The sequence below is a fragment of the Anabas testudineus genome, chromosome 2, assembly GCF_900324465.2.
Source record: "Anabas testudineus chromosome 2, fAnaTes1.2, whole genome shotgun sequence".
NCBI lineage: Eukaryota > Metazoa > Chordata > Actinopteri > Anabantiformes > Anabantidae > Anabas > Anabas testudineus.
This window is the reverse complement of record NC_046611.1, coordinates 23883637-23903719: the sequence shown is the minus strand read 5'-3', so window position 1 is coordinate 23903719 and position 20083 is coordinate 23883637. Positions and strand designations below refer to the sequence as shown.

The following is a 20083-nucleotide window of genomic DNA, read 5'->3' as shown; positions in this document are numbered from 1 at the left end:
ACACGCGTTGTGTGTGGTATGTGTATATTGACTTGTTGTCTTTTGTTGTTTTCTCCCGCCGCGGCCTCTCTGGCACCCACAGAGCAGTTAGTGTTGACCACCATTAGGCAGGAGGCTTCTGAACCGCCGGACCCGAGCCAGGGCGCCGGCGCTACCATGCGTGCCCGCCTCACAGACAGGTTTGACAAAAGTGAGTTTGCTCGAATTAGACTGGATGATGCCCCATTTGTGTCCAGAGTCCCAAGGTGCATGTGACCATGCCATGCGCAAAAGCTAGTCGCAGCTGTGTCCCAGACCCCGGCCCTCAAGAGCTACAGTGTCTAGTTAGTGGACGTCTCTCATTCTCGTCTGAAAAGGTTAAAAGCCTGAAGAATCTGTAGCTCCTTGGGGCCTGGATTGATGAATGCTGAACAGGAATTAACCCTCTTGCTGCATGTGCTTGTAGACAGTGGGGTGACCTCTGTTGTCAGACCATGCTGATGAAGACAAACGATGTGCACTGGGGTCTTTAGGCAAATCTCGAATACTTATGCATGCTTTAGAACACAACACATGCATGTGAGGACATGGCATGCCTGAACAGACATGTACATGAACAGTGCTGCATGCATGTATGACATGTTTAGAGAAGAGACAGGGGAGCAGCAGCATGTTGAGGCCTTGCATGTTATCTGCCATTAAAAGATGTATGTTAATCTGTGTGTGTGTGTGCGAGAGAGGTAGAGGGAATGTGTTTGTGTGTGTGTGTGTCAGTGATACGGTGTCAATGTGTGTGTGAGGATATGTGTATATGCACATTTTTAGTTGAATGTGTGTTTGTGTACGTGTTGCGGTCTCACCTAAAGGATTACCAGGTTATGGATTAGCAGCAGGTGAATTGCAGAGCAGACACAGAGGGGATTATAATGTTTCTCGCCGTACTTCTCCTCAGTTATGGGTGCAAATGTACCCACTGGGAGCACTTGCGACAGGTCAACCAGGACCTGCAAATAGGGCCTACAGATCACCCAGGAGAGCCAGGACAGCCATGGCACGAAGGGTACACACAGGGCACTCTTTTGGTAATGCTTGTCTAAACACACATCTGGATTGTGGACTGGACAGGGTGGTGTGGGAGAAAATCTTTTATGTATTTTAATTTTATTAAAGTTATTGATGTAAGTGAGGTGTTTGTGGTTTAGTGTTTAGCTCAAGAACACTCTGACAAGGCCTTTGGAAGATTAGGAGGATTAAAACCTGAGACCTTGCTGTTAAGATGCAATGGCTGTCTCAGAGAGACTCAACACGGAGAGACAAATTATGAAGACTCTGGCTTGCTGGTGTGCATTCAGCTGCCCAAGTGCAGCTGTATCTAAAATGTTTTGACAACCTTCCAGATAATAAAGACGTCAAAACAGCCCAGAGTATCAGTCCTCTGTGCGCCTTGTGAGGGTGGGAGTGCCACGACAGCTGGGGGATAATTGTAGGGATATTCTAGTATCACTGCACTTTTGATTAGTCGCTATTACCTTTCTGGCTCATGTCATAGCTGATGACGGTACAGCTCTATTTGACATGACTGGGTTAAATCTGTAAGCATCTCAACACGCTACACTTTTGCCATTTAAGACACAATTCTGGACGCCGTGCTAATTGACACAGCCGCTGAGGGAGACTCGGTCACAGTGGTTGACATTTGAGTCGTTTCTTGAGTGAAGGCTCGGGCACAGCACCAAGGCAGAGTGTCTGGTGAAATATGCTCTGCCATACTGGAAAATGTAGATGAATTATGCAGCCTGTCTCAATCCATTATTCAATAGCCCAGCCTGCTTTTTACCGGTGGAAGTTTGGCACCAGGCCACGGCACCTTGGCTTCACCCCAAAAACACAAACACACATACTCCATATTCAGATATCTTGAAGCCTGGGATGAGTGACCTCTGCTTCAAATGACGTGAATGATGGATTTAACTGCATATATGTTTACACTGAATTGCCCTTGCTCTGCTTACTGGAGCAAGTCCTGTATATGCCTGCTGTTTACAATATGTTTGGTTCACTAGCATCTAATTACTCATATTTTCATAGTAGAGCGATGCTAATGGGATGTTAAACTTCACTACATAATAAGTGTAAGTGTGGCTAATTGTTATTTTTAAGATAGAGGACACATCTTGTTTTAGCCTGTTTTTATTTTCCTAGCAATAGATAAGGTGAGGGTTTTATTGAGAGAGGATTAGTCTAGTCTTGTTCAGCTACAGGTTATCGGACCTATGGTACCTGTCCGGGTAGCCTGGGTGCTTCATGTGTAATTGAACCGGGCTGTGCTCTGCTGCTGACTCATCAGTGGGGCATCAGTAATGAGTTACGGAGGTGACTATGCCTGCACTCCACCAGAGAGGAGTAACCCAGACATTGATCTTCTCAGATGTGAATCAGAGTGGAAGTGAGCTGCTGAGAAAGCCGCTATTGATTTGCTTGGAAAGGTAGGGTCTGCAGGCGGACTACTGTAGATAGTCCCACAAGCACAAAATGTATCAGAAAAGTAGTTATCACGCGATGAACTGTATAAAAGAAAGTAGTTTCACTTAGTCACAGGAAAGAAGAGGATTTTAACAAATAGCTGATGGACAGTGTTCTTCTCTACATTTAACCTTGTACCATCTTTAATCATTTCCTCACAATCACCCTCTGATTGACTCCACTATCATTTGTGGTGCAGTGTGCTAAGCTGTGATTGTAACTTATATCTCTTGCGTCTAGTGGTAATGGCCTCATCGGAGATCTAAAGATGAGAGATAGGCTGCTTATTATCATTTTGCTCGGGTGGACTCTGATCCTTGTTCTCTATAACGTGCAGTCACTTTGTGGGCTGGGGTGGAAAAGTGCTATTCAAAGGTTAAGCGCTTGCAAAAGTGGAATGAGAAAGTATGTTACAACAAACTGAACTGACAACACACAACCTACTGTCTCCACAAGTTGAAGTAGAGAAGTGTGATGCACCAGTTGTGAAACTATAGCAAACGTAAGCCTGACTTATGGCTGGATCATTTTACAGCTTCTCGTCTAGAACAACAAGCCTGAGTGCAACATAATGACCTGAACCTAATTTGGGTTATTAACGTGGGGAAAGAATGAGCTGTTGTAGCATTGCAGTGGTGCAGAAATAGATTTTCAGGACTGCAGAAATTCAATCTGGCAAACCCTGTCTGTGTTTATTGTTTTTTAAATTATTCATGCAATTAGCCTGTTTTCGTCTGTCTCGTAGTAATCACATAACCTAATAAGAAAACGTGAGTACTTTATATGCTGATTCTAGTCCTTGAAGTCTTGGAGCTCGCTCGCTGGGAGCTGCACGCTGCAGGTGCAGGTGCGGCTACGGACAGATGTTGTGGGAGCATGAGAATATTATGTGAAGAGGAAAATAAACCTGTAGCGCCTCACAGTACAAGGAGAAGCGACGTGAAGTGATCTCCCGATGCTCGGTTTCTGCTTCGCGGAAGTCATTTGACCCGTCTGTGTCCGACCACAAGACCTCGAGGCGACGTGAGGGCTTCTGGCCCTTTAAAAGCGGAGCCCCGGCTTCGCCCCTCCGCAGCTCTGAAGCAGCTCCATATGGCCTCCTCCCGTCGTCTGCGCCGATCGCAGCGAGCAGCTCAGCATCAAATTGGAGGGAGGAGATTGTCCAAACCGCGGCGAATATAAAGACGTCCCGAGGCTGCAGGGGGCCAGATGACACGGCGGTGGAGCTTGGCGGGCCACTATCTGTCACCGGGGCCGGGAGCTTCCTCTTCAGCAAAGCCGAAGGAGGAGAAAGGGAGGACGGGCGTGCTGCTGCATCTGTCCTCGCCCAGGTTCGCCGTTGTTGTACCAGCTGAGTAAACCTCAGAGCTGTTTGCGCGCCTCTCACTTCGCTCTGGTGTCCGCGCACAGCCACACACGCTGCAGCTTCAGTTGTGCGCGGTCGAGGATGAATGGTGTCTCCTGCTCCTGGAGCTGGTGCGGGGGTGAACGAGCGGAGATCACGACGCTTGGAAATGGTTGGAGATGACAAAGGCAGGCAGGCAGGGCATGGGGGGGGGGGGGGGGGGGGGGGTCTGCAGGAGAAGAAGCGTGGTGCATCCTCTTCTGGCACTTTATTCTAGGGGTAGGGTGGGGGGGTAATTTGTGCCTGGAGCGTAATGACATGCTCGATGTGCGCCGGGTCCGCCCTGCGTTGTGTATGGACAAGGTGAAGTGCTGATAAAACAGACAGCCCCGGTGTGTTTGTTCGCCATTGTGCATCCCTCAGCACATCCATTATCCGCGGGGGTCCCGTGGGCGTCGCGAAACGCGCGCGTGTGCATTGACGGTACCTGCATAATAACACAGAGATACGAGGGGGGGGGGGGGCTGTTTATAATGGGACACGTCATTGAACGCACCCCGCCGGCTTCAGCATACATCAGCATACAGTAGCCTCTAGTACTAATTGGTCGCCTTCGCTTTTGAACCGTAAACCACGTCTCCCGTCTATGTCTCTGTCTCTCCCCCTCCCCTCTGTCCCTCTCTCCCTCTCTCCGTGTCTCTGTCTCTCTACCTCTCATTCGCACTGACTCAGCCTCGCCTCTCTCCCATCAAACCAACGGTGCAGGACCTGCTTGCTCGTCCACCGGTTACCGCAAGGCAGATGATGAGATGTCCGGGACCACTTCCCAGGCGGAACCAGTAGACGCCACAGCGCGCACGGTGCTGCTCAACCGGCAACAGAACACCAAGTTCTGCGACAACCACGTCAGGTAGGTGCAAGTTTGAGCTTTGTTTTTCAGCTCCACCTTTGGCTGCGATGCATGTTGTGTGGCTTTAAATGGGAGTACTATCAAAGTCTGAGTAGCAGCCCACTTGAGAAGCTGCCAGCGGACCGAGAGTGATGTAGGTGAAAGCGAAAATAGTGCTTTTATTGTCTCCGGTGTTAATCAGTGTTTAACAAACCGACACAACACTGACATAATGTCAGGCTCATCAAACATCTGCTTATGTTTACAGAAAGGCTGATGAACCCAGCCAGACTATGTTAACTTAATACAAATCCGACAATAGCACAAATGAATCTATTACCTGCAGCGTTTGTAGGCAGGTGAGCATGCAGGGTCAGCTTGTAGGGTTATTGCTAAAGGACCCTGCAGCAGGACTGTGGATGTTTGCTCACTCGTCAGGTTGAAGGACGTTACAGACTGTTCGTATGTTCTTCTTCCTGTTTGTCACTTGTGACCAAAAGACTTTGGACCACTGACCTTTTTTTTCTTCCTTTTAAACATTTGCTTTTGGTTTAAATCACAAATGTTTAGTTTAAGTAAAACCCCGTCGATAAGGCTATTTAATAACTCATCTATTAAGTGATTATTTGCAACCCTGCAGCAGTCCCAAAGGGTGAGGCTGATATATGTCACTGCCTGAAGTCCACTTGAGAATTGCAGTGGAAAAGTGCCTGGCTTAACAACTTCACATGACCGTGTTGCTTAGTCAATACGTCCTCATGAATGTTTCAGGTTGCCAATAAAAGTAAAGTAACTACACTTAACCATGTGTACATAAATTAGGGAAAGCGCCATAGCCGGGCCCGTGTGTTCAAAGGTGTAGTCTGCGTGCGAGAAACGAGAGGGGTCATTGTAGAATGAGTGAGATAAAAAGTGTCTTATCGATTCCTCAGGACTCTGTCAAAGACTGGAGGTGTGATTCTCTTGACCTTATGTGATCTAAGCAGTTTAGACAAGTGAGCTTGGACCAACCTTTGTAAGAGTATTAATGAATCCAACAGTTATCTGTCATGGACTGGACCAAATGCGGTGCAGAATTAGTTTTTATCAACTCTCACTGGCCTGTTTTAATGACTGTGGTCGTCATATATAACAAGTGGCAGTCAGACAGTTTGATTCAGACAGATGCCAACATCATTTGTCACTTGTCTTTACCTTTTATTTTTCCTATTTGTATGTGTTTACTGCGGCTGGCGCCATTGGAGCCCTGGGCTCATGTTCTGTGGGCGGAAGGCTTCTCGTCTGTCAGTTGCCATTCAATGGTCTTGCCGTTATTGTGGGGGGATTCAGTTTCATTTTTCGAAGGTCCTGTTTCAGCTCTACAAATAAAGTTATGCTAGGTATCCCCTAGCTCATCTGATTGGATCATGCATAGTGTCCTGCCCCCGCTCTGTACTGACTGGAGAGTCAGGAGCACTCTGGCTGCAGAGGTGTGCCCCTTGTTTTCCGTGTGTTCCTGTAACTCTGTTATGTTTTAATGGTTCAAAAGCCTCATTGATTTTCTGAGATTTCAGCCTTGGAGCTTTTATACATATTCTCAGCTCATATCCTCTCCATTCCCTGTGTCCTTCACTTCGGTATGTCAGAGTATGTACTGTAAGTGGGGTTTTTTTTTTTCAGCATGAGCATTAGTGCTACTCTCCTGCTTAAAAATGCATCTGCTCATTACTAAAGAGATTACAGACAATGTAAAGCACATCTATCTGCCCATGTTGTTCCGCTCAGGAGGAATGGGTTTTTTTCTGTCTCTCAAAGTATTAGGAACATTGACCCTTATTATAAAAACACGACAAAGCCCCACAGCAGCAGGACAGTGTTACCCCTGCAGCTAACAGCTGTGAACACCACCAGCAAGTTGGACATCTACAGTATGAAAAACACAGCCAGCTGTCTTTTTCTTTTTTCCTGGTTCAGTGGAAATGTGTGTGTGTGTGTGTGTGTGTGTGTGTGTGTGTGTGTGTGTGTGTGTGTGTGTGTGTGTGTGTGTGTGTGTGTGTGTTTGTGTGTGTGTGGAGTCCAGTATCACTTGTCTTTGATTAGATTAAGGCAGCTTTATCTGCTGGATCACAGGTGTAGTATCACTGACTCTGAAGTACCCAGAGCATCAGGGTCAGGACATTATGTGTGTCTCAGTGTGCGGTAGACTAACATCTGTTGCTAGTGTGTTTTGTGTGTGTTGTCCTGCTCTTTGTGGTTTTGTGTCTGTGTGAGTGTGGAAAAAGTGACTGTAGGACCATCTCCGAGGAGATTCTGAACTTTGGTGTGTTTAGCTCTCACTCGCGTGCACAAGCACACATAAACATGCACTGTCCATTAAACACAAGATATTGCGGATGCTCTTACTCTTCACTCAGGCCACACAGGAATAAACAAGGCAGGCCTTGACTTGAAAGTTGACTTTTTTTATTTTTAGTCTCTCTAAAAGCTCTTACGGTAGCTCCTGACTATAATAAGGGTAATCAATACAGCTGTCTGATCAGTACAGCTGATTGACAGACAGGTTGAGGTTGCCAGGTTTCTTGCCCCTATTTTGGGGGGTTTTCACCTAAGTTTAGATAGCTGGATAAAAGGTCTCAGTCTATTTTTAGGTCTGATGTGTGTGCAGCTTGTAATGACTTTGTTTGCCCTCTGCAAGTACAATTGAGTGTTTCCAATAGATTTTCAAGTGCTGGAACATTAAAACCAAAATGGAGTGTGTTGTTATTGAGCCTTTAATGTAATGCTGTTAAGTTAAAAAATCATTAGTACACAATTTATGCATGAATTCCTCTTTTGGCTAATGTACTGCCTGGCACAGCTTGAATCTGTCTGAATATAAAGATGGTGTAAAATTCCTTTCCTCCCTTTCTTTTTCTGCAGTACCACCAAGTATGGGATTCTCACCTTTCTGCCCCGGTTCCTCTACGAGCAGATCCGGCGAGCTGCCAATGCCTTTTTCCTGTTCATCGCACTCATGCAGGTAAAGGCCACACACAAAATGGACATCAACCTGGGAACAGCTGTTTGTTTGGCCTCACTTCGATTCACACGCAGGCATTTTTAGATGATAGATCCCGAAAAGTATGTTTAAAACATTGGCACAGCTATTTTTGATCTTTTTTTTCTCAACTCTTTATTAGCAATGACTTTTTAAGCACTGCCTCTCTTGACTCTCATCAGCAAATCCCTGATGTATCACCGACTGGCCGCTACACCACGCTGGTCCCACTCATCTTCATCCTCACCGTAGCCGGGATCAAGGAGATCATTGAGGACTACGTGAGTACCACTGCAGCCCCTGCAACATAGTTGGAAGTTAGGTTTTTAACTGGAAGAGAGAGGTGCATCCAGTGGTTCAACTTCATGTGTATCTTTACAGAAAAGACACAAAGCAGACAACACGGTCAACAAGAAGAAGACAACAGGTATGATATTTGTGCCTGTTAATGTGCGTCAACTCTGTGCGCCCTTTTCCATCAGTGCGCTTGTGTCTATTTGTGGGGTTTTGTTTTCACGGCTGACTGAATGTCTCTTGTCCGTCACTCACTATAGTGCAGACCATGCAGGCCGAGACAAAAGTTTAGTTGCTCTGAATACTGTATGAGAGAGTCTCTATAGTCTGATGACGGCTGTGTTGTCCTTGTCTTTCAGTGCTGCGGAACGGAGCCTGGCAGACGATCATATGGAAACAGGTATCACCTATCATCACAGCCGCTCGTCACTTGTCATTCCTGTGCTTTTACTTTCTGTCTTCTTTTCAGCGTTTGAAGGTTTAAAGGTTGGTTTAAAGCAGAGCAAAGTCTGGAACAAATATCCTGGCATGTTACAATAAACATATAATGATAATACAGCAGTTATTCCTCTACTATAATCATAATATAGCTTAGAGATATATAGGTTTTAGCTGTCACATTTAGTGTATCCAAACATCCTTTTCCAAAAGCAGCTTGATTCTTTCTACTTTCTATTTTGTTAAACTGGGGATTACTAAATCCAGATATTCACATTATTTTATTCTGACATAACTGACATCTACATCTGAGTTGAACTGATTCCCTATTTCTCCTCTTTGGATTTCTAGGATTTCTTGTGTTTTGATATTAGTCTTTCATGTCTATCTTTTGGACCCTTAGTATTTATGTTTTAGGGACAGATAGTAATGGTAGTAATTGTTTTTTTGGGCTTGATTTATCTAATATTCTATATCATAGTATTTGCTGGGGACAAGAATGGTAATTGTACACTATATGTGGAATGACATTACTATATTTCCCAGTTTTAGAAAATAGTTTTTTAACAATTCTTATTCAGCTTCTGTACCATGTCTCTTTGAACCAGATTGAACTGTGGACTCTGCAGTTCTTTTTTTCTTTCCTCTTTCTCTCTCTCTATCTGTTTGTATCTTCTTGTGGTCTGGTGCAGTCTACTCAAAACAAACTATGCATTGCTCTGCTCGATCTCAAGTTATCTTATGTCTTTTTCTCGATTGGCTGCCTCTTGGCTATTAACTAATTAACCTGGCTGTTGTTTGCCCCCTCTGTCTTTTTCCCTTGCCCTGTCTCATTGCCCCTTACCCTCTATCCTAACCCCTCATCTCCACCCCTTTTCACTTCTCCCAACCTTATTCCATCTCATGTTGTTGCACTGCTGCATCCTGGCCACAAGGTGGCAGTAGGAGACATAGTGAAGGTGACCAATGGCCAACACCTTCCAGCTGACATGGTTATATTGTCCTCCAGGTCAGACTCTAGTGTGTGTGTGTGTGTGTGTGTGTGTGTGTGTCCCATCAATATGACGATATCAACTAATGATTATTATGTTATAAATCAATCTGTTTATTATGTTTTTTCTAAATCTGAATCAGAATTGATTATTCATAATCAAATATTTAGTTTATTAATAATTAATAATGATAACATTCTGATGATTGTCTGGCCTTAAATTGTGATTTTCAACTTGCTTCCTACGGTTATAATTTGGGGAGTAAATGTGAATTAATGACATTAAACCTCCCTCTGCCTTCTTGCTGAAAAAGTCTTTAAGGTGATGTTTAAGTGATCTGGATCTGTACTTTTCAGTTCTGATCATGTTATCTGGTTGTTTCTACTATAGAGGATGATGCAATATGAAGGAACCTTTTAGCTAGAACACTGCAGAGATATATTTTAGAAGTCAGAGGTTTAATATTGTTCACGTGTGTACTCCTAGAACCACAGGAAGCAGCTTGAAAATCAGTGAGTATCTTAAAAACAACAGTCAAACAGTTCCAATGATTCAGTTTAGAAGTGTGACGTCAAGTAAGAAAAGATTCATGTTTAGATTGTGTAACTAACAAAGTGTAATCACTAAATCATTTAATTTTCACAATTGGCATTAATAGAGATCCTGTTGATTGATGAATTTATCATATTAATATAATATTTTGGTGCAACTTTCTCTTCTCTCCACAGTGAACCACAGGCCATGTGTTACACCGAGACCTCCAACCTGGATGGAGAGACCAACCTAAAGATCAGACAGGTATGACATGGCGTGACAAAGGTCATTCTCGGCCATAAGTGCAGTACATGCAGTAGAAAGGCTACAAATCGTACAATAATATTAGATTGTGGTTTTTAACGTGCCCACCTTGACAACTGTGATGAGTCACCCGTGTCACAGAGCTGTTAAACCACCTGAAAGGAGGTCAGCAATGTAGGTAGCACCGGAGACTGTGTGCTGTTTTAGAAACACCTAATACATGTTAGTCTTTGGATTTGAAGAGATCCAATTAATTAAATATGTGAAATGTTGGCTTCAGCTTTCAGGACTTTGTATCAAATGAAACCTTACTTCCTCACAATCCTCACACTCGCATCCATGTGAGTCACACGCAAAACCTGATCGTGTTTCTTGTTCTTCTTGTTCTCTGTCTGGTAAAAGGCTTCATGAATAAACTCTCCTTGACCTGTCTTGGTTATATTTCCCCTAGGGTCTCTCACTCACGGCTGGTTTTCAGACGCTGGATGATTTGATGGCGCTGTCTGGTTGTTTGGAGTGTGAAGGTCCCAACAGACACCTGTATGACTTCACTGGGACGCTGCGGCTGGAAAATCACAAGTGAGACGCACAGTTTTTGTATTGTGTTGTGTGTACTGTTCATTTAAACGTGTACAGTAAGTCAGCATTGTAGGTAGATGAACAGTTAATCACATCCTGCATTAAGAAAGTGGAGAGTATCACAGTAAAAGCGTGTGCAGTCTTCATGAAAGAGTTTTAACAAAGACAAGGTCGACGTAGAAATGTAAAGCTTGAGCGATTTGAAAGGAAAATGCACTACTTTCCTTAATTTCCTTCTCAATTTATCTATTTATTTATTTATGTATCCATCCTACTGATTTCTCCTTTTCTCCTTAGTCCTGCCCCCCTGGGTCCAGACCAGGTGCTGCTGCGTGGCGCCCAGATCAGGAACACTCAGTGGGTTGTGGGAATCGTTGTCTACACCGGCCACGACTCCAAACTGATGCAGGTAAACTTAGTGTCTTAAATTTGCAAACTGTCTACTATGAGTGGAAATTCCTGGCTTCAGATCATATCCAGTAGGAGCCAAGAAATTTTGTGAGCTGAATTTGATCTTTTAAAAAGTAATTACAACCTTGTTTTTCTTGTGGACTGTAATGAACTGATGCATTCAACATAACTGGGAGCTCATCCAAGCTGAGAAGTACCTTTAATCTTCAGTTCCTCTGTTTAGATTGCTCACACGTTGTTCTGCCAATAAACTGTTAAAAAACCTTTTGATATTAATTTCATGTTTGGATTTTTTTTTTTTTTTACACAACTAACTAATTAAGTGCACTTATTTTCCCGGAAGACACAATTGTAACTCTAATAAAACTGTCTATATTTATGTGTTTCTTACTGCTATTCAATGATTGTCCACCTCCCAGAACTCCACCAAGGCGCCACTGAAGCGCTCTAATGTGGAGCGGGTGACCAACATGCAGATCCTGGTCCTGTTTGGTATCCTGCTGGTCATGGCTCTGGTCAGTTCTGTTGGCGCTGCCATCTGGAACAGGGAACACACTGACGATGCCTGCTGGTACCTGTCCCGAGCTGGTGAGAACATCCAGAGACACCACGCTTCACAACCTGTGACCCAAGTCCCCTTACAGCAACAAATTAGGATTAATGCACAATTCATGGGTCAGTAAATATGGGAATATCATTATGTGTTTGTGCAGGTGACATCTCCACTAACTTTGCGTACAACCTGCTGACGTTCATTATCCTGTACAACAACCTGATCCCCATCAGCCTGTTGGTCACTCTGGAGGTGGTGAAGTTCACACAGGCCCTCTTCATCAACTGGGTACAAGCCGTCAGCGTTTTGTAATGCATGGTCTCAAATAGATTAACAACAGTGGTCAGACATGCTAAACAATTTGTCTGTGTGTTGTTTTTTTCTCAGGATGTTGAGATGTACTACTCAGAGACAGACACACCGGCCATGGCTCGAACGTCCAATCTGAACGAGGAACTAGGCCAGGTCAGTTCTTCACCCAGCTCTCAAGTGGTGGTTATAGTTCAGAAAGTAGAGACACTTCAGTGATCATTACACACTGATTCTCAGTTAATACCAGTTAAAACCTGCTGATGGGCTGATTATCTTTTCCAGGTGAAGTATCTCTTTTCTGACAAGACAGGAACTCTGACCTGTAACGTCATGCACTTTAAGAAGTGTACCATTGCTGGAATAACCTATGGGTCAGTCATCTCTCTTTAATAAAACATACAAAGTATTTCTCCCCTTCTTACTAAAACAAATCAAGCTAAGATCTTATTATTTCCTTAAATTTCAAACTGTTAAACTAATTTATGTCTTAGACTAACTAATAACAAAGGATGAGATGTTTTTCATTTAGTCCACTGAACTCTTGTCTTGTCATGTCTGCGCAAGTAAACTAATCAACTAATCAACTGATTCTGAACTGATTCCTTTTGCAAAACAACCTCATTCATCACTGCAGCCACTTCCCTGATCTAGACTGTGATCGTTCAATGGAGGACTTCAGGTGAGTGGCCCCTGCCTTCCTCTGTCTTTCCCTTTCAAATATTATTCTCTTTACTTTAAGTTCTGCATGTTTGGACAAGTCAATGTGCTGTGTAGTCTTTGATCAGAACACTACACTGTAAAGGTCTGTGAATCATAGCCTGCAATGAAATGTGATAATAATAAAATAAAAATAATTTGTCTTACAGCAATCTGCCGTCCAGCAGCCATAACTCTACAGAGTTTGACGACCCAGCTCTCATGCAAAACATTGAGAAGAATCATGTAGGTGCCTATGAAGCAAACTCATTTTGCTCAAAAGGACTTGGAGTGTGCGATCCATAACCATGTCTGCTCTGGTTGTGTGTGTTTTCAGCCGACATCACCTCAGATCTGTGAGTTCTTGACAATGATGGCAGTGTGCCACACGGTGGTCCCTGAGAGAGAAGAAAACCAGATCATCTACCAAGCCTCTTCACCAGATGAAGGAGCGCTGGTCAAAGGGGCCAAAGGACTCGGCTTTGTCTTCTCTGCACGTACACCACATTCAGTCATCATTGAAGCTGTAAGTTTGTATCCGTGTGTGTGTGTGACTGCAAGAAAATCTGCCTTGTGCAACTGCAGGAACTGACAGTTTGTGTCTTCCAGAGAGGAAAAGAGATGAGCTATGAGCTACTGAACGTACTGGAGTTTTCTAGGTAATACTGCCATAAATGTTCCTCTCAGTCAGTAAATAACCGTAGATATCAGGTTCTAATGCAGCTAAACCCACTGTTTCTTTTTCAGTAACCGCAAACGCATGTCTGTGGTGGTCAGGACGCCCAATGGGAAACTGCGGCTGTACTGCAAAGGAGCTGTATGTTTATCTCGTTATCGTTGTCATCCAGCATTGAAAAATGCCTCTGAACTATTTTTCCTAAGGGCGCTGTCCTTTAATTCTGAGTCAGTCATTTGGTGTTTTTGCAGGATAATGTTATTTTCGATCGTCTGACTGAGACATCCCAGTACAAAGAATTAACTGTTGCACATCTGGAACAGTTTGCTACTGAAGGTAAGAACAAGAGGGAGGGAGACGAAACTATACTTAAGTTTCTATTTGCCTGGAAACGCTTCTTTTGTTCCACCAGATGTCTGTTGTCTCTGTTGTCACAGATAAATTGTCTGTATGTGACTTTGTGTGGTGCTTTTATTTTACTATTATGCAAATCCACCAACAGCAGTAGGTGTTTTGATTCATTTGTGAAATTAGGATGCTGTTTCAGCTTTAAGACCACATATATTATGGCTGTGATGGCTTTAGATGTTTCAACATGGAGGAGCAGTCTCATAATTGTAGCTTAAATCAGACGTAAACCACATATTTATTGGTATCAGGCTTCATTGATCATATTAAAAGAAAAGATGTTGTAGTTGTAGTTTTGAAATGGAATTCAACTTGATGAAGAAAACATTCATGAGATTGGTTTATGACTCAAGATCAAGATTTGATAATCTTGACTATAAATCAACACATTAAGACTTGGCACCACTCGTTTCTGCCTCTGCAGTAGTTTAACTATCAGCCATGAGTTTCCACCGTTCTGTCCGTGTGTCAGCTTTTCAGAAAATGATTTACTGTTCACTCCTGCTTAAAAACATGATCTGTTTCTGCTCTGCGGCACCACTGATTGACCTTCTTATCTTCCTCTGATCCACCCAGGCCTAAGGACTCTGTGTTTTGCCTATGTGGACCTGGAGGAAGGCGCCTATCTGGAGTGGCTAAAGGAGTACAATCGGGTCAGCACCGTTCTCAAAGACCGTGCTCAGAAACTAGAGGAGTGTTACGAACTACTGGAAAAGGTAAATAAAACAACTATTTCTTTATAGCCATGTGTATTTTTGGGCACTGTAGGTGAACTATCAAAATGTAACTCAATATTTTGTCAACACAACCTTTTGTAGCAGATATGAAGTTGATGTGGATTGATTGAATGCTGACTAAGCTTTGTTTTTTCTTTGGTTGAGTGCAATGTCTCTAGATTGTTATGAAGTCAAAGTAGAGACCCAAAGATACCCATAAAACTCTTCCTCACACACACGCACTCTCTCTTCGTGTGCCAGCAGGTGGCAGAGTGACTCCATTGTTTCCCAAAATTTCCATAAAGCAACACACAATCAGAAGCTTATTGTGTTGAAGTAATGTGTTTTTTATTTTTATTGAGATATAAAGACACATACTAATCTTTAGTAGAAGGTTGACCCTTATTAAAGTTTGTTGGTTGGTTGGTCCGTAAGGTAAGACTAATGTAGTGACAGATGGTTTTAAGTAGGGAGTAGATGTTATAGGTGGGAAAACATACGATTTTGGGGAGAGAGCTGAGGTGAGAAAAGTAAGTGAAGAGTAGAAAAAGAGGAAGCAGCAGCAGGAGGAGGGGGTCTCAGACTGGGAGACCACAGGGGTAATTACCTCCACTAGCCTGCCAAAAGCCCCATAAAAGTGGAGTCAACAGCACAGTAGATTAACTTGTGTGTGTGTGTCTGAGTGTGTGTGTGTGTGTTTGTGTGTGTGTCTGAGTGTGTCTAATGAGGGTACACAAGCATTTAAATGCTGAACAAATTAAAGAAAAGAGGAGTGGGGTGGGTGATGGGGTTGGGGGCAATGCATGACTTCTTGGCATGAAGACACAAAGTTAGTGCAGACGTCCAAAATATGCTGCTTTACTAACTTGTGTCACTGTTGTCCTCCAATTCGATAGGGATGAAGTTCGCTTGAGAGTCAGAGCCGTCACTTAGAGGCTGGTCGTGTAGGGCACAATTTGCAGCCTAGTTCGATCTAATTTAACCTACTTTCTTCTACAATTCTGTCTCGGTTGATCTTTTCCACCAACAGAACTTATTGCTGCTGGGGGCCACAGCCATAGAGGACCGTCTCCAGGCTGGCGTGCCTGAGACCATTGCCACTCTGATGAGGGCTGACATCAAGATCTGGGTCCTCACTGGAGACAAGCAGGAAACTGCCATCAACATAGGTGAAAAGAAAAAGTTTAAACAAATCATTATAGACAAAATAAGAGTTTGAGCTTGTAAGATGGAAATCTAGAGATGGTGTGGAAGTTCCTGTGTTGCTGCTGCCTGACAAGCAGCAAACTGAATGTATTGTGCAGTTAATTAAATCATGGCTGAAAGAACAGCAGGCATTATGTGGACTGTGAAATGCCAGAAATGCCTCCGATATCTAAGTGAAATGTGCCGGCGGCCAGTGTTGCTGCGGTAGAGGGAAGTGCAGATATCCCCAAAAAGCGTGGACACCAGTTGTTCTAAAATGTTCTACACAGGCCACACTGGACAGATGTTCTTTCATCTTCACACACTTCTGTTTCATTGAAATGACATTTTAAATATGCCAACTCCCTAATTTTCTACATCTGTGTTAGTATTGTGAATAGCTGTTCCTCCCTGTTTATTCAGAACGCGACGCTTTTGTGTGAAGCAGGATTTTGTAAACCCACTTACACACTGACGCCACCTGTGTTTTGAGTTTGAGTAAATCTAATCTCTCTCCCATCCCCCACTCTTTATCTGTTTGTTTCTCAGGTTACTCTTGTCGTCTGGTGACACACGGCATGTCTCTCATCATCGTCAACGAGGACTCTCTGGATGTGAGTAGACCCTCTTCCTTCTCTTGTTCGCGTCTGTGTATACTTTTTTTTTTTTTTGCACCTTTTTTTTTCACAGTATCGGGACTTTTTGTGTGTGTACAACAGGTAGGGGGTCTTGGGAGGGTTACAGTGGGAACCAAGGTGTGGTGCACACACAGATTGGTGGGTGGGGCTCATTGTGCGCTCACAGGTGCAGGTAATTAAAGTCTCTAGTGTCCCTTTTGGAGAAAGGAATAAAAGGAGACCAGCACAGAACTGTCACTTCCCCTCTCTCTCTCTTTACCTTTTCTTGTGTCTCTTTCACTGACATCCCTGTACTGTCCCTGTCTTTCAGTGATCCCCCCCGAATTCTCACTTTTTGTTGCTTCTAGCTGAACGTGTTTCTTGCTAAATGCCAGCAGTAATACCAGTATGTGTCAATTTCTGTTCCCATTCCTATTAAGAGTGAGATCTGAGATGTTCTTTATCTCTAGATTAGATTTATATTCTTATATTCTTTGCATTCAAGTGTGACTACTTTATTGAAGTGGCTTGATTGCTGTCATGTGTCTCTGTCCCTGTCTCCACCCCTCTCACGGATAATCCCAGACTCTCACGTGTGTGCTCACACTCTAACCTATATATACACTGTACACATTTACAATCACAGTGTGTTCATTTTTACAGTTTGTTTATACGTGAGACATGGACGTGTGGGCACAGTGTGTGTCTGTCTGTGTGTATTTATCAATGGGCATGTGTGTAGCAGGTCGGTTTGTGGGCCCAAAGTGTGTGTTAAACCTGGGAGAGACGTTTATGTTTACGTTCATACTTTTCTCATTTAATATAAGTCATTGCAGATGCTGGCTGTCTTGGACTGTGAGCCTGTACCATGAGTCTATAGCATGATCAGCGTGGTGTTAGTGGCCAGTCGACAGTGATCCACTTGAAATGCTGTGAGAAAGGATTTTAACTTTGTTCATGATTTAACATTTCAAACCTATAGTGTGGTATCTTTGTGCCAACTGAAAGTGTTGTCCTAAAACTTTGGGAACTGTTCACCCAGACAGTGTGCAAGGTCGGGACGCTGAGTAAATTGAATTGAATGTCTGGGTAATAAGGGTACTTTAGCCTGAGAATTGACTATTCAATTAGCACAAGAGGGTGAAAGCCAATACAGTTATTGCTAGTGGATCATTCTTAATCTGTTTTAAAGGATTTTAATAGCAGCCTGTCTGCTGTATTTGACCACATACTGTGCTGTTCCAGTAAACAGGTCAAAGTTGGATTTCTCTCTGGTCAACAGACCCTGGGTCAGAGGGTAAAACATTTGATTTCAACAGATGAGAACATAAACAAAGTTGAGTTTTTATGTAAATTTGCCCTGCTGTTAGTGCATCTTTATTTTGTTTGTGGCAAATTATTAATACTCATTACACATATTTCCTGAAACAACTTGGTTGAGTATAGATTTCATCTTGCACCCTGAACACAGCTTGACTACCGTCCACCGTCATGGCAGCCTCTCACCCTGTTGATGTGTCATTCAGCAAATCTTGTGAAAGTTCACCACCTCCAGGAGGTTGTTGATCTGTGGTTGATCCTGGTTTTGGCCAAACAAGTACTATTTTGTTATTGTTGCTGAAACAATCTGAGAGAGGTAGCTGGTTGACATAAACATTAACATAAACTGTGAAATCTTTCAAGTGAGGAGTGCAGTATGCTTATACAATAGGCTTTAGAGCGTGGGATGTTTGTACTGTAGCACATTTTAAGTGGGGATAAATGCAACACAGCAAACATGAGATGGAATAAACAACAGGACAAACTGCTGCAACAAAATGCTATTAAAAAGGGGGAGAAGTGAATCGATTCACATTCCTTTATAAATAAAAACTAGTGACATCAGATAAACCGTAAACATGTCATTGAAAGACTGATGTGATGTGAAAACTAGATTTCCACATGGAAACGTTAGAGAGGAAACATGCTCTCACATAGGCATGTAGCATGTATACATGTGGTGCCACAGTCCATTCCTGTCAGCACGACAACTTCAGAGCCAGCTTGTGAGCGGTGAGGTCGGTGTGGATGAAAGCGATACTGCCTTCAGTCAACACTTATCTCGCACCTAAAATAACTCTATCAACTCAGCTCCTTTATACATGTGGACCTGTTAGAAAGCACAGCTTGCATGTGAGCAAAAACAGAAGCTGGTTATCAAAACCTCACCTCCAGGTCCACCTCTTGCCCCCATTTTTTTCAAATTTGTTCCACATCTCTCACCCCCCTCTATTGGCTGTGTGAAGGTCGATCTGTGTGGTGGATCAGATCAGTATAGTTGCCAGTCTTGGCGGCAAATCCAGCCCCCCTATCCCCACCCCCTCCGCCCCATTCTTGGCTTAACCATTCTCTGCTCCCTGTCTCCTTCTCACTACTAGCTCCACATCTGTCAGCACCCTCTGTACGCACAGGAAGCGACTAGACAGACTCTATGGTCTGTGACAAGAAAACGTGTGTGTGTGTGATAGAGTGAGAATCTGAGATGGAGCAGGAACAAGCAACAATATGTGTGTTTATCTTAGTGGAAGTGCAGGCGTGTGTTTGTTAATAAAGCAGGGGGAGTGTTTATTATACTTCATGTATGAGATAGACAATCTGGATAAAGCAAGAAACGGGTAGAAGAAGGGGGAGATTTGTCTGGGGCATGTGATGCCAGTGAGTAAGTGGTAATTCGACCTCCTTTTGGTGCTCCTCCGCATCAAAACAAGCAGTGCCTCCTGGGTAAATGGTTTGTGATTGCTGAGGCTGTGACATGTACCATCTGTCACCTTGAGATCACATGCCACACACAGACTGACACAAATTTGTGTCCCGTCTCCTTCTGTTTAGTTAGAACTGAAGGTCACATAAGCATGTGAATGTCGTTTCTTTGCATTTCTGTGCCTGAATCTCACTCTGACGCACATTCTTGTCTTTCCGAGTTGTGAGGATGCTCACTGACGTCATGCATTTTCTAGCCTTTTACCCTAACCTAAACGGAATTTAACCTTAACCCTATAATCAAGTCCTAAGCCTCAAACAGAGCTTTGAAGTTGTGAGGACCAGCCACAAGGTGCCAATGCCAAAATATTCTCATAGCAAAAGTCTTTACAGCCCTAGAAAAGTACAGTGGTACACAATTGCCCTGATCAGCTTCATCGGTATGCATGTACAGTACATTACATCCAACTTTCCCACAATCCCACTCTCCCCGCCACGCTGCCTAAAGCCCAACACTTAAGCAAACAGCATCTCTCCACTGCTCATTAATCATCTTTACGCACATACGCAGTCACACACAGTCACACACAGTTACACTCAGTCAAATTTTGTAGCCCCTCAACTTGTGTGCACTATTGTTCTGGCATTTTCAGTTTGTAATTCTTTTTGTTCACTGTTTAAATCCACATGTGTATCCACCTGGGTGTGTGTGTGTGTGTGTGTGTGTGTGTGTGTGTGTGTGTGTGTGTGTGTGGCTCAGGCAGAAGAGGATGTGGGTGTTTGCACAGATGCACAGTCTGCTAATTAAACGGTATATTAAATCTCACTGGTGACAGAATCTGCACTTCAGATATGAGCGTGTCTTTCTCCGCCTTCTTTTCCCTCACAAGCTCGCTCTCTCTCCTTCAGTCTATTCC

At 43.6% G+C, this 20083-nt stretch overlaps 1 protein-coding gene across 6 annotated transcripts in view; it reads left to right on the top strand.

Moving 5' to 3' along the window:
- atp8a2 (ATPase phospholipid transporting 8A2) overlaps nt 1-20083 on the top strand; it is a 44822-nt gene that overhangs the window by 2340 nt on the left and 22399 nt on the right. Inside the window, exons 2-24 of one of the 6 annotated variants that reach the window (XM_026363251.1) lie at nt 83-190; nt 4613-4757; nt 7635-7734; nt 7935-8033; nt 8134-8179; nt 8406-8446; nt 9420-9493; nt 10205-10274; nt 10726-10853; nt 11151-11262; nt 11684-11852; nt 11978-12105; nt 12205-12282; nt 12412-12500; nt 12764-12808; nt 12996-13071; nt 13163-13351; nt 13435-13484; nt 13573-13642; nt 13753-13837; nt 14486-14625; nt 15656-15794; nt 16360-16424. In XM_026363251.1, coding sequence (XP_026219036.1) covers nt 83-190; nt 4613-4757; nt 7635-7734; nt 7935-8033; nt 8134-8179; nt 8406-8446; nt 9420-9493; nt 10205-10274; nt 10726-10853; nt 11151-11262; nt 11684-11852; nt 11978-12105; nt 12205-12282; nt 12412-12500; nt 12764-12808; nt 12996-13071; nt 13163-13351; nt 13435-13484; nt 13573-13642; nt 13753-13837; nt 14486-14625; nt 15656-15794; nt 16360-16424 — 2246 coding nt within the window. Of the gene's footprint in view, nt 1-82; nt 191-3237; nt 3834-4579; nt 4758-7634; nt 7735-7934; nt 8034-8133; nt 8180-8405; nt 8447-9419; nt 9494-9949; nt 9989-10204; nt 10275-10725; nt 10854-11150; nt 11263-11683; nt 11853-11977; nt 12106-12204; nt 12283-12411; nt 12501-12763; nt 12809-12995; nt 13072-13162; nt 13352-13434; nt 13485-13572; nt 13643-13752; nt 13838-14485; nt 14626-15655; nt 15795-16359; nt 16425-20083 lie in introns of those variants that run through there. The other 5 variants (XM_026363255.1, XM_026363254.1, XM_026363253.1 and 2 more) reach the window with 5 other exon arrangements.